General features: G+C 38.3%; 1 protein-coding gene across 2 annotated transcripts in view; it reads left to right on the top strand.

Annotated features, from left to right (window-relative positions):
• The window catches only part of LOC133550923 (calaxin-like), a 22,453-nt gene extending 7,551 nt beyond the window's left edge, over positions 1–14,902 (top strand). The window contains exons 1-7 of one of the 2 annotated variants that reach the window (XM_061897082.1): positions 5,142–5,272; positions 9,153–9,287; positions 9,370–9,525; positions 14,209–14,313; positions 14,378–14,526; positions 14,589–14,693; positions 14,778–14,902. In XM_061897082.1, coding sequence (XP_061753066.1) covers positions 9,230–9,287; positions 9,370–9,525; positions 14,209–14,313; positions 14,378–14,526; positions 14,589–14,693; positions 14,778–14,831 — 627 coding nt within the window. In that variant the 5' untranslated portion in view covers positions 5,142–5,272; positions 9,153–9,229 and the 3' untranslated portion in view covers positions 14,832–14,902. Of the gene's footprint in view, positions 1–5,141; positions 5,273–9,152; positions 9,288–9,369; positions 9,526–14,208; positions 14,314–14,377; positions 14,527–14,588; positions 14,694–14,777 lie in introns of those variants that run through there. The other variant, XM_061897081.1, reaches the window with a different exon arrangement.

Genomic DNA, 14,902 nt, shown 5'->3' with positions numbered 1-14,902 from the left:
AGCCTTCCTTAAACTTCAATGACTTTTCTCAGGGGCACTCGCCTTTTGTTTATTTTTGGTTTAAGCATTAGACACCTTTTTACCTGCATGCTGTCACCCGCTGTTTCCATTGTTGATTTTCATGTAACGTTCGGTTGTACCTTGCGGAGGCCGTCTTTGCTCCACAGTAAGTCTTTGCTGTCGTCCAGCATTCTGTTTTTGTTTATTTTGCAGCCAGTTCAGTTTAGTTTCGTTCTGCATAGCCTTCCTTAAGCTTCAATGACTTTTCTCAGGGGCACTCGCCTTTTGTTTATTTTTGGTTTAAGCATTGGACACCTTTTTACCTGCACGCTGTCACCCGCTGTTTCCATGTTGATTTTCATGTAACGTTCGGTTGTACTTTGTGGATGCCGTCTTTGCTCCACAGTAAGTCTTTGCTGTCGTCCAGCATTCTGTTTTTGTTTATTTTTCAGCCAGTTCAGTTTTAGTTTCGTTCTGCATAGCCTTCCTTAATCTTCAATGACTTTTCTCAGGGGGGACTCGCCTTTTGTTTATTTTTGGTTTAGGCATTAGATACCTTTTTACCTGCACGCTGCCTCCCGCTGTTTCCAACATCTACAAAGCAATTAGCTACCGGCTGCCGCCTACTGATATTTAACAGTATTACACGGTACTCTGCCGAGCTCTAGACAACACCGACACTCAACAACAACACATAATTTGCAGACTTTAATTACTGGTTTGCAAAAAATATTTCTAACCCAAATAGGTGTGATTAGATAATCTCCCACGCACAGCAGACTGTATCCAACAGTGGTTGAAAACTCTGAGCTAGCTTATGTTAGCATTATTGGTTTAACAGCACACAATTGTTTTACATTGGGGCAATGCATTGTGGGGGCTAGGTAGATACACTTGTCGTGTAAAGTATTTGTTTACAATGTGAAAGCGAGCTGGATTAAAATGGACCATACAGAGACAAACTGCACCATATTCCAAAATGGTGGATTCGACTCAAACGAGCTACGGTATAAGCACGAGAGATTTGACCGTAAATACAAACGAGGTTGTATGTACTATGACATCCCAGGTGCTTGGTACACACTATATAAGTACGAGTAAACTAATAAGATTGACCTTTACACTACAGAGAAAACTGTTAGATTATAAGTATGGGCATAAACCTCTACATAACAAGCTACATATTTAATTACTGATTTCAATGTAAAAATACACAAACTAAAAACAACTCAGATTTACCCTAAAATTACATATAAAACTTGAATATAACAAGCTACATATTTAATTGGAGATAATTACAATCATATTACAGAGAAAAATGTTCAATTGTTAGTATGAGCATAAACCTTTATATGACAGGCTACAAATCTTTTTCAACTTGAATGTAAAAATACACATAAATATTTAGAAAAATAAGCTTTACCTTAAAATTACATGTAAAACTGTTAGATTGTTAGTATGGACATCGACTTTTATATAACAAACTCCATATTTAATGAAAGATAATTACTGTAATTTTACATGAATTTGAAAGTAATTTGAAGGCCTACTGAAAGCCACTACTAGCGACCACGCAGTCTGATAGTTTATACATCAATGATGAAATATTAACATTGCAACACATGCCAATACGGCCGCTTTAATTTACTAAATTACATTTTTAAATTTCCCACAGAGTTTCTTGTTGAAAACGTCGCAGAATGATGACGCGTGCGCGTGACTTCTCGGTTTGTAGCGGACATATTAGCCCAGCACCACACACGGCTAAAAGTCGTCTCTTTTCATCGCATTATTACACAGTAATTTGGACATCTTTGTTGCTAAATCTCTTGCAATTTGTTCAATTAATAATGGAGACATCAAAGAAGAATGCTGTTGGTGGAAAGCGGTGGATTGCAGCTGCCTTTAGCAACCGAAACACAGCCGGTTTTTCTTTGTTTGTTGTGAAGCTTTAACACAGAGCGGTCAAGCTAACATGTTTCTCTACATCAACCAGCAAGTTTTTGGATGGGAAAATTGTGATATTAAGTCGGCTCTTACCGGAGACTTGAGTGGATTATGCGACCTCCTCCTGTAGCTGTCAAAAAGGCAGCTGTGACCTTGGCTACTCCATTGGCTTCTCTCAGAGACACTGGCGTTCACCGCAGCCCTCCGACTTTCAGGTATGACTTTATAATCTCACTAAAACAACATGATAAGCAAATAAGGATTTTCCAGAATTATCCTAGTAAACATCTGAATCGCTCACACTGCCGTCGCCTGGAGCAATTGCCTTTTTTTTTTCTCTTTTTTTTTTTAGTGCTTCATTCTAACTTTCCTCATCCACGAATCTTTCATCCTCGCTCAAATTAATGGGGAACTCGTCGCTTTCTCGGCCCGAATTGCACTTGCTGCTGGTGGCCATGATTATAAACAATGTTCAGATGTGAGGAGCTCCACAACCCGTGACGTCACACGCACATCGTCTGCTACTTCCGGTACAAGCAAAGCTTTATTATTAGCGAACAAAAGTTGCGAACCTTATCATCAACGTTCTCTACTAAATCCTTTCAGCAAAAATATGGTAATATCGCGAAATGATCAAGTATGACACATAAAATGGACCTGCTATCCCCGTTTAAATAAGAAAATCTCATTTCAGTTGGCCTTTAAGAAACAGAAAATGCTATGTATAGTTATTTGGTGTTTTTCTGTAAAAAAATAGAAATAAACATAGTTTGTCATTACTGGCATAATACTTAAAACAACAGGCGGATTGTTTATTTTCAGATAATGTCTGCAATTTTACAGTTTTATAAATTATTTTTAAAAAAATAGAAAAATTACAATACAAATTTAGAGTAATTTATCATAAAAATAGGATTATTTTTTTACAGTGTAACTATCCAAATCATAAGCCAACAACACCCAAAGCGCATGCACGCTACACACGTACGTAGTGACGTCATTACGTTCAGGAAACCGGGCGGGATATACTCATTGGTAAGTTAGCGCCCTTTAGACATCCGTAGAAATGTTGCAAACAGCCCCTTTAATCAAACACAAGCATAATACCATCTCAAAACCTGTATTGTGTTGTGTGATGTACTTAAATAGATAGAAACACACAAAATAAATAGGATGAGGAAGCTAATAAAGCTAATTTACTATTTCAATGTTTAGTTCATTTAAAAAAAAAAGCATGACTCTTTTGGCCATTTAAACGTTCTAAATGTTATCAGTCGACACAAATAAAACATAATTATTGCCTACTCAACAACACATACCGATGATGCTTTGTTTCGCATAAGAATCGTTTTAATTGTGTCACTGAAAGCCTACTGAAAGCCACTACTAGCGACCACGCAGTCTGATAGTTTATATATCAATGATGAAATATAAACATTGCAACACATGCCATTACGGCCGCTTTAGTTTACTAGATTGCAATTTTAAATTTCGCGCGGAAGAATCATGCTAAAACGTCGCGGTATGATGACGTGTGCTTGTGACGTCACGCATTGTAGAGGACATTTTGTTCCAGCACCATTCCCAGCTTTAAGTCGTCTATTTTCATCACATAATTCCACAGTATTATGGACATCTGTGTTGCTGAATCTTTTGTAATTTGTTTAATTAATAATGGAGACGTCAAAGAAGAAATATGTAGGTGGGAAGTGGTGTATTGCGGCTGCCTTTAGCAACACAAACACTGGTGTTTCATTGTTTACATTCCTGAAAGATGACGGTGAAGCTTTACTATAGAGCGAACACGGTTGGATTGGACCACAAACACAAAGTACAGTGTATTATGCAGCGATCATTTCGAAAGATCGTGTTTCGAAGAGGGTCCCTTGCGAAGGGCAGAGATGGGCATCTCCACCACCCGTCGACTGGTGCTGAAGAAAGGTGCAGGGCCGACCTTCAGGTTGTACAGGTACGACCATATAATCTCACTAAAACAGTGTTAACACAATAAGCAGATAAGGGATTTTCAGATTATCCTGGTAAAGTTGTCTAATAACATCTGAATCGCTCCCACTTTTTTTTTTTTCTCGTATTCCTTCACTCTCCACTTTCCTCACCCACAAATCTTTCATCTCGCTCAAATTAATGGGGAAATCGTTGCTTTCTCGGTCCGAATCGCTCTGGCTGATGGTGGCCATGATTGTAAACAATGTGAGGAGCTCCACAACCCGTGACGTCACGCGCACATCGTCTGCTACTTGCGGTACAGGCAACGCTTTTTTATCAACACCAAAAGTTGCGAACTTTATCGTGGATGTTCTCTACTAAATCCTTTCAGCAAAAATATGGCAATATCGCCAAATGATCATAGAATGGACTGGCTATCCCCGTTTGAATAAGAACATCTCATTTCAGTAGGCCTTTAAACAAGTGTTTTATATATATTCTTAATAAGTTTAAGAAAACAACACCCACTAGTCGTTTAATCCAATATGCTGCTTTGAGCTGAGCCAAACAGTGGCCACGATACTGAATAGTACCACTGCTACTTTAGTGATATTTGTAGTTTATTTAGCAATCATTTGTATGGTTAAAATGATAAATACGCAAATAAATACCTAAATATATGATTACAACGAATCCCAACAATATGAACGACACAAAAAAAATGCAGTTAAAAAATCCTCATCAGGTGAGAAATGAAAGCTCATGGTATCGAATCAATACCGATGCCCTGAGTATCAACAATATCGATAGTCGAATAGCTCCGCCCACCCATATTGTTGTTTTCAAATAACGTAACTAGTTTTCTTCGTACAAGAGACACACCGAGTGATATCGAACTGTACATTGTATCGGACATTGGACTTCCGATGTCCGAAGGTGTGCGTTGTTCACGCACCTGGTGAGGGTTGTGGTAACGCGCATGCGCCGCAGCGGACGTTCCAGGGCGGCAGGACTCCCGTCAACAAGGCGCCGGGCGGCGACACGGCCGGACGCCAAACTCCCGCCAGATCCTTGTGAACTAAAGCTCACTCGCACAGACGCATCAGACCTGTCGATGACGTCACCAAAGCCCTGTCGGGACCACTCCCGGTTTCCCCCCCCCCCCCCCCGTAAGCACTGAGACGCAATAGTGCTGATTTAATTTAGCACTGTTCTTTTCACATCACTATATAATTTTTTCAGCGAGAAGAGGCGGGACCAGCTTCTTCCGGTGCTCACACCGCCCCCACCTGGGTTACCATGGTAACAAGGCAGCCGGTTGACGGGCAGGTGTGGACCCGGTGGATGTAAAGGCGAAACGATGACGGTACTCAGTCAGGTATCGAGGAGTTTTATTCATCATTTATTGTAATTGAACAGGCAGATAATATATATTCACAATGACTGGACTACAACAACAATTTTTGTAACTGTTTATTATTTTTCCAAATTATGCTGACAATTTCATTGGATAAGTTAACATTTGCGTTTAAAAAAATAGTTTGTTAGGTTACAGTGTTTTAAAGACCTACTGAAAGCCACTACTAGCGACCACGCAGTCTGATAGTTTATATATCAATGATGAAATATTAACATTGCAACACATGCCAATACGGCCTTTTCAGTTTACTAAATTGCAATTTTAAATTTCCCGCGAAGTGTCCTGTTGAAAACGTCGGTATGATGACGCGTGCGTTTGACGTCTCGGGTTGTAAGTCGTCTGCTTTAATCGGATAATTACACAGTATTCTGGACATCTGTGTTGCTGAATCTTTTGCAATTTGTTCAATTAATAATGGAGACATCAAAGAAGAAAGATGTAGGTGGGAAGCGGTGTATTGCAGCTGCCTTTAGCAACACAAACACATCCGGTGTTTCATTGTTTACATTCCCAAAGGTGAAGCTTTATTATGGAACAGAGCGGTCAAGTGAACATGGTTCCCGACAAAATGTCAACCGGCAGGTTTCGGTGAGAAAATTGTGCTTATAAGTCGGCTCTTACCGTAGTTATGAGCGGAGCTTGCGTCCTCCTGCAGCTGCGGACTATTACTTCCTCCCACTGGAGACACTGGCGGTCACCACACCCCTCCGACTTTCAGGTACCATATAATCTCACTAAAACACTAGTAACAATAAGCAGATAAGGGATTTTTCAGAATTAACCTAGTAAATGTGTCTAATAACATCTGAATCGCTTTCACTGCCCTCGCCTTTTTTTAAACTTTTTTTTTCTTTTTGTATCTAGTCCTTCACTCTCACTATCCTCATCCACGAATCTTTCATCCTCGCTCAAATTAATGGGGAAAGTGTCGCTTTCTCGGTCCAAATCGCTCTAGCTGCTGGTGGCCATGATTGTAAACTTACAATGAATTTTTAGACACTGATGTTTTATACAATTAATTGTTTTTACACTGAGTTTTTACACTTTAATTTTTCACACCAATTTTTTGCAGACTGAATTTTTAAACATCCATTTTGCTCACACATTTAGTTTTTACAATTTTTACAATACAATTAATACAATTTTTGCAATACAATAATTTTTTTTTTTTACACAGAATTTTTTTTGCAGCTGAATTTTTACACATTCAATTTTTTACACCAATTTTTACTTACAATAGTTTTTGCAGACTGAATTTTTAAACACAAATTTTGCTCACACGTTTGTATTCAAATTGTCAGCATAATTTAATGTTACAAAAAACAAGTTGGCAAAAGTCAAATGCGAAATATTCAGTGTCCAACAAAATAATAATTAAAAATCATGAATACAATGCGAGAATTTAGGTTTCACCTTAAGAAATTGACTTTTAAAGGCCTACTGAAATGAGATGTTCTTATTTAAACGGGGATAGCAGGTCCATTCTATGTGTCATACTTGATCATTTCACGATATTGCCATATTTTTGCTGAAAGGATTTAGTAGAGAACATCCACGAGAAAGTTCGCAACTTTTGGTCGCTAATGAAAAAGCCTTGCCTGTACCGGAAGTAGCAGACGATGTGCGCGTGACGTCACGGGTTGTGGAGCTCCTCACATCTGAACATTGTTTACAATCATGGCCACCAGCAGCAAGTGCAATTCGGACTGAGAAAGCGACGAGTTCCCCATTAATTTGAGCAAGGATGAAAGTTTTGTGGATGAGGAAAGTTAGAGTGAAGCACAAAAAAAAAAAAAAAGCGTACGGCACTGTGAGCGATTCAGATGTTATTACACACATTTACTAGGATACTTCTGGAAAATCCCTTATCTGCTTATTGTGTTCATAGTGTTTTAGTGAGATTATAAAGTCACACCTGAAAGTCAGATGGCTGCGGTGCACGCCAGTGTCTCTGAGAGAAGCCAATGGAGGAGCCAAGATCACAGCTGCCTTTTTGACAGCTACAGGAGGAGGTCCCATAATCCATTGAAGTCTCCGGTAAGAGCCGACTTAATATCACAATTTTCCCATCCAAAAACTTGCTGGTTGACGTAGAGAAACATGTTCTCTTGACCGCTCTGTGTAAAAGCTTCACAACAAACAAACACCGGCTGTATTTCGGTGCTAAAGGCAGCTGCAATCCACCGCTTTCCACCAACAGCATTCTTCTTTGATGTCTCCATTATTAATTGAACAAATTGCAAAAGATTCAGCAACACAGATGTCCAAATTACTGTGTAATTATGCGATGAAAAGAGACGACTTTTAGCCGTGTGTGGTGCTGGGCTAATAAGACATCACGCGCACGCGTCATCATTCCGTGAGGTTTTCAACAAGAAACTCAGCGGGAAATTTAAAATTGTAATTTAGTAAACTAAAAAGGCCGTATTGGCATGTGTTGCAATGTTAATATTTCATCATTGATATATAAACTATCAGACTGCGTGGTCGCTAGTAGTGGCTTTCAGTAGGCCTTTAAGTATGAATATTATATAACATTAGTCATTAGAAGGTTATCAATAATTTAAAATGATATTTCTTTAAATTTAGGAAGAATTGGATAAGTAATAAATCAGGGGTCACCAACCTTTTTGAAACGAAAAGCTACTTCTTGGGTACTGATTAATGCGAAGGGCTACCAGTTTGATACACACTTAAATAAATTGCCAGGAATAGCCAAATTGCTCAATTTACCTTTAATAAAAAAATCTATACATGTAAATGGGTATCTTTGTCTGTCATTCCGTCGTACATTTTTTTCCTTTTGCGGAAAGTTTTTTTTAGAGAATACTTAATTGAACGGTTTAAAAGAGGAGAAAACACGAAAAAAGTGAAAATAAAATTTTGAAACATAGTTCATCTTCAATTTGGACTCTTTAAAATTAAAAAATTAACAGAAAAAAATTAAAAGAAAAAGTAGCTAATTCGAATTTCTTTTAAAAAAAATTAAAAAAGAATTTATGGAACATCATTAGTAATTTTTTAGATTCATTTTACAAATTTGATGACATGTTTTAAAATAGGTTAAAATCCAATCTGCACTTTGTTAGAATATATAACAAATTAGACCAACCTATATTTCTAACAAAGACAAATCATTATTTCTTCTAGATTTTCCAGAAAATTTTTTTTAAAAGAAATTCTAGATTTGCCGGAATAATTTTTTTGAATTTTAATCGTAATAAGTTTGAAGAAATATTTCACAAATATTCTTCATCAAAAAAACAGAAGCTAAAATGAAGAGTTAAATTAAAATGTATTTATTATTCTTTATAATATAAAAAATTAATTTACTTGAACATTGATTTAAATTGTCAGGAAAGAAGAGGAAGGAATTTAATAGTTAAAAAGGTAAATGTGTTTAAAAATCCTAAAATCATTTTTTAGGTTGTATTTTTTCTCTAAAATTGTCTTTCTGAAAGTTATAAGAAGTAAAGTAAAAAAATAAATGAATTTATTTAAACAAGTGAAGACCAAGTCTTTAAAATATTTTCTTGGATTTTCAAATTCTATTTGAGTTTTGTCTCTCTTAGAATTAAAAATGTCGAGCAAAGCGAGACCAGCTTGCTAGTAAATAAATAAAATGTAAAAAAATAGAGGCAGCTCACTGGTAAGTGCTGCTATTTGAGCGATTTTTAGAACAGGACAGCGGGCGACTCATCTGGTCCTTACGGGCACCGCCTTGGCGCCCCCTGTAATAAATGATGTCCCAGCTTTCAGCAAGTGTACTTTTGTGAGGTGTTTTTTAGAAAGCTGGTCTTGGTAAAAGGTGTTTGTGTTTGTTTGACCTGTCGGCCAGGTGCTTGCTCAGGCCACGTCACGTCCACTCCGCTCCCCCTCTGCCTCTCTGGCCCATCCAGGTCGCCCCCTGTAGACATGTCCAAGAGGTTGATCCAGAACCTCGCCAAGGCCATCTCCAAAAATGTGGTCCACTGTGAGTATCCTGCGCTGTTTCGCCGGCCGCCACCGCACACTAACTTAACTTAACTTAACCTAACCTGTCCTGTCTGCCAAAGTCAACAAAATGGAGGTGGAGTGCCTCATTCGGGAGTTCCACTCCTTGCTGGGCCAGCCCAACAGCGCCGGGAAAAGCGACAACTTGGACGAAAGAAGGTTCAAAGGCATTCTGAAGAACGACTTTGGACTCACCAACGACACCATCATGGAGAGAGGTAGGCCAGGTCTACATGGAACAGGTGCCAGCTCCTGTATGTTGTGCCCTCCATCCATCCATTTTCTGCCGCTTATTCCCTTTTGGGGTCGCGGGGGGCGCTGGCGCCTATCTCAGCTACAGTCGGGCGGAAGGCGGGGTACACCCTGGACAAGTCGCCACCTCATCGCAGGGCCAACACAGATAGACAGACAACATTCACACTCACATTCACACACTAGGGCCAATTTAGTGTTGCCAATCAACCTATCCCCAGGTGCATGTCTTTGGAAGTGGGAGGAAGCCGGAGTACCCGGAGGGAACCCACGCATACACGGGGAGAACATGCAAACTCCACACAGAAAGATCCCAAGCCTGGATTTGAGCCCAGAACTGCAGGAACTTCGTATTGTGAGGCAGACGCACTAACCCCTCTTCCACCGTGAAGCCCGTATGTTGTGCCAACTTATTTAATTTTTCCACTGCTTACCTTTTTTCATTGTTTGGCGCGTTTAACTGTATTTATTACGGTCTTATCTGTAACTATTGGCAGGGACGTGCACATGATTATAGAGCGGCAGGGGCTCAAAGTCAGAAAAGGGCAGGACATTTTTTTTAGTCCTTTACACAATATGGAAATTAATGTAAAATTAAATTTGCTAATAGGAAGCTAACTACTTAGCTTATTGTCCTTTGTAGGTAAAAGTGATTGCCATTTCTTTTTGTGTCAACAAATTATTGTCATAATGAGTTTATTCACATTATCATAGGCTTGGAAGACATGAAAAGCAACAAAACACTGGTTTATTATTAGGCTATTTATTGTTAAAGATAAGCACTTTAATATTGAACATTGAACAGTGCAACATGAACTTCGGAAAAAAAAAAAATACCCAAATGGAAAAAACTTCAATGTGAAAATCTGTCCTTCTTCCCTTAACTTGATGAAAACACCATCAAGTTGTAACTTATGGTCTTTCTCACTTAATGCTCAGACTAAACAACTGAAACGCAATACAACTTTATATCTAAACCTCTACTGTGAGAGAAATGTGATCCGCCGTAAACACAGTGCATTTTATTTTGAAAATTAACACGGTGTTTTATTTTGTATTTTGTACACTACTTCCTGTCCCGCACGATCCGCTCTGCTCTGTGCGGAATAGATGTGCCGTGCTCAATTGATGCGCCGTGCTCCGATGTCCGGCAAAAACAGAAGCTGACACATTGAATAATAGAATAATACAGCGTTTTTCTGAAATATTACCCATGTTAGATGCTGAATAAGTGGACGGCGACTAGACCATAATTCTCAGGTTCAAGTTGCTCCGCTGTCACGTCTGTAGGCTCTCTCTCCTCTCTTTCTCTCTCTCATTCACTCACTCGCCCTCTCTCTTTCTCTGGCGGAAGCGCTGGCTCAAACAACCCGGTATTACAAGAAAACGTGGAGTTTTTGTAGCGCTGTTTTTTTGTTTTGTTTTTTTACATTCCTAACAGGAATTTATTAATGTTGTTTAAAGAAAAAGAAAAAAACACACACACAGGCAGAGGGCACTTTTTAAGACGAGGCAAAAAAGGGCAGGGGCTAAAGCACCCATAGGGCCCTATGTGTGCACGTACCTCACTATTGGCATTGTTATGACATTGTTTACCCTTCTCCTTTCAATTTGACTCATCCAATAATTCCACTTGGATTTGAGTTCTCTTGCTCCGATTAATCGCTTGTTGAGTGTAACTCCTCATTTATGAAATCTCTACCGCATAAAACAAGTTCAAACAAGTTGAATGGAAGGTCAAAGAAGGTAAAAGATAAATGGAAGGTAAGAGAAGTGAATTGAAGTTAAAAGAAGGTGGACACAAGTCATTGGAAGTTAAACGGAATGTAAAGGTTGTAAATAAAAGAAGGTCATTAGAATGTAAATACAAGGCATAAGAAGGAATATATAAGGTAAAAGGTCAAAAAAGATAAATAGAAAGTAAAATAAGGTATATAGAAGGTACAAGTAATACAAACCCTGTTTCCATATGAGTTGGGAAATTATGTTAGATGTAAATATAAACAGAATACAATGATTTGCAAATCCTTTACAACCCATATTCAGCTGAATGCACTACAAAGACAACATATTTGAGGTTCAAACTCATAAACTTTATTTTTGTTTTGCAAATAATAATTAACTTAGAATTTCATGACTGCAACACATGCCAAAGTAGTTGGGAAAGGGCATGTTCATCACTGTGTTACATCACCTTTTCTTTTAACAACACTCAATAAACGTTTGGGAACTGAGGAAACTAATTGTTGAAGCTTTGAAAGTGGAATTCTATTCCATTCTTGTTTGATGTAAAGCTTCAGTTGTTCAACAGTCCGGGGTCTCCGCTGTCGTATTTTACGCTTCATAATGCGCCACACATTTTCAGTGGGAGACAGGTCTGGACTGCAGGCGGGCCACAAAGTACCCGCACTCTTTTTTTACAAAGCCACGCTGTTGTAACACGCGCTGAATGTGGCTTGGCATTGTCTTGCTGAAATAATAAGCAGGGGCGTCCATGAAAAAGACGGCGCTTGGATGGCAGCATATGTTGTTCCAAAACCTGTATGTACCTTTCAGCCATAATGGTGCCTTCACAGATGTGTAAGAGAAGCCGGCGGCGTTTCTGGATGTTGTTGATAAATGGCTTTCGCTTTCCATAGTAAAGCTTTAACTTGCACTTACAGATGTAGCGACAAACTGTATTTAGTGACAGTGGTTTTCTGAAGTGTTCCTGAGCCCATGTGGTGATATCCTTTAGAGATTGATATCCTTTAGAAATTGATGTCGGTTTTTGATACAGTGCCGTCCGAAGGATGGAAGGTCACGGTCATTCAATGTTGGTTTACGGCCATGCCGCTTACGTGGAGTGATTTCTCCAGATTCTCTGAACCTTTTGATGATATTATGGAGCGTAGATGTTGAAATCCCTAAAAATCTTACAATTGCACTTTGAGAAACATTGTTCTTCAACTGTTTGACTATTTGCTCACGCATTTGTGGACAAAGGGGTGTACCTCGCCCCATCCTTTCTTGTAAAAGACTCAGCATTTTTTCGGGAGCTGTTTTTATACCCAATCATGGCACCCACCTGTTACCCATTAGCCTGCACACCTGTGGGATGGTCCAAATAAGTGTTTGATGAGCATTCCTCTATCAGTATTTATTGCCACCTTTCCCAACTTCTTTGTCACGTGTTGCTGGCATCAAATTCTAAAGTAATGATTATTTGCACAAAAAAAAAAGTTTATCAGTTTGAAGATCAAATATGTTGTCTTTGTAGCATATTCAACTGAATATGGGTTGAAAAGGATTTGCAAATCATTGTATTTTGTTTATATTTACATCTAACACAATTTCCCAACTCATATGGAAACGGGGTTTATATATATATATATATATATATATATATATATATATATATATATATATATATATATATATATATATATATATATATATATTAGGGCTGCGAATCTTTGGGTGTCCCACGATTCGGTTCAATATCAATTCTTGGGGTCACGATTTGATAATATATCGATTTGATTTGATTCTCAATTCAAAAACAATATTTTTACGATTCAAAACGATTCTGCATTCATTCAATACATAGGATTTCAGCAGAATCTACCCCAGTCTGCTGACATGCTAGCAGAGTAGTATATTTAAAAAAAAAAAAAAGCTTTTATAATTGCAAAGGACAATGTTTTATTAACTGAATGCAATAACGTAAATTTGTTTTAACAATTAAACGAACCAAAAATATGACTTATTTTATCTTTGTGAAAACATTGGACACAGTGTGTTGTCAAGCTTATGAGATGCGATGCAAGTGTAAGCCACTGTGACACTATTGTCCTTTATTATTATTTTTATAAATGTCTAATGATAATGTCAATGAGGGATTTTTAATCACCGCTATGCTGAAATTATAACTAATATTGATACTGTTGTTGATAATATTCATTTTTGTGTCACTACTTTTGGTTTGTTCTGTGTCGTGTTTGTGTTTTCTCTCAATTGCTCTGTTTATTGCAGTTGTGAGTGTTGCTGGGTCAGGTTTGGTTTTGGAATTGGGTTGCATTGTTATGGTATTGCTGTGTATTGTTTTGTTATAATTGATTAAAAAAAAAAAAATTAATAACAAAAAATATAAATCGATTTTTTAAAAATGTGAATCCATTCTGAATCGCACAACGTAAACGATTTGATTCATATTCGAATCAATTTTTTCCTACACCACTAATATATATATATTAGGGCTGCAAATCTTTGGGTGTCCCACAATTTGGTTCAATATCGATTGTTGGGGTCACGATTCGATAATATATCGATTTTTTTCTATTCGATGCGATTCTCGATTCAAAAGCGATATTTTTCCGATTCAAAACGATTCTGTTTTAATTCAACACAGGATTTCAGCAGGATTGCATTGTTATGGTATTGCTGTGTAGTGGTTTGTTGGATTGATTAAAACAAAATTGATTTTTTTTAAATGAGAATCTATTTTGAATCACACAACATATTCGAATTGATTTTTTCCCACACCCCTAATGTATATATATATATATATATATATATAAATCATTTTGATTTATTAATGCAAGTAATAAACTTTCACTTGCTTTCACATTCACCTTTCTTATTTCAAAGTGGAAAACTCTGTTTTCCAGTCTTCAGGTCATTTGACAAAGACAGTGACGGCTGTATCAGCGTCAAAGAGTGGGTGGAGGGCCTGTGCGTGTTCCTCCGTGGGTCCTTGGATGAGAAAATCAGATGTAAGTTTGAAAACCAAAATTGACAGCGAAATAGCCACCGGGCTAAGGGCGCCTTTTCTCGCAGACTGTTTCCGTGTGTACGACCTGAGCGGCGACGAACACATCTCCAGAGAGGAGATGCTGCTGATGACCAGGAACTGCCTGCGACTGCATGGAGAGGAGGACCCCTTTGACGGCATCAAAGACCTGGTGGAGATCACACTCAAGAGGATGGTGAGAGGGAAGCAACACAACACAACACAGTAAGTATGAGCTAACAACATCTGCACGCACAGGACCACGACAACGACGACAGACTGTCTTTTGACGACTATGAGAAATCGGTAAAAGAGTTCAACATAGTGCTCGAGGCTTTTGGGACCTGCCTTCCCAACGCCTTGGTAACAACCAGCTCATTCTGCAACTCTCTGATTAGGCCGACCGTTCCTAACCCTTCCACTTCTCTTTCTCCCCAAATCGTCTAGAGGATTGAAGAATTTGAGCAGCGTGTATTTCAGGAAAAGTCAGACCAGAGATGACTTTCACACTCTCAGCTATTTGTTTTTAATTAGTGTGGTTAAATGTGGAAATAAAAGTATTGTGTGAGAAA

The sequence above is a fragment of the Nerophis ophidion genome, linkage group LG04, assembly GCF_033978795.1.
Source record: "Nerophis ophidion isolate RoL-2023_Sa linkage group LG04, RoL_Noph_v1.0, whole genome shotgun sequence".
NCBI lineage: Eukaryota > Metazoa > Chordata > Actinopteri > Syngnathiformes > Syngnathidae > Nerophis > Nerophis ophidion.
Note: the sequence above shows the minus strand (reverse complement) of the source record. Positions and strands in the feature narration are given on the sequence as shown.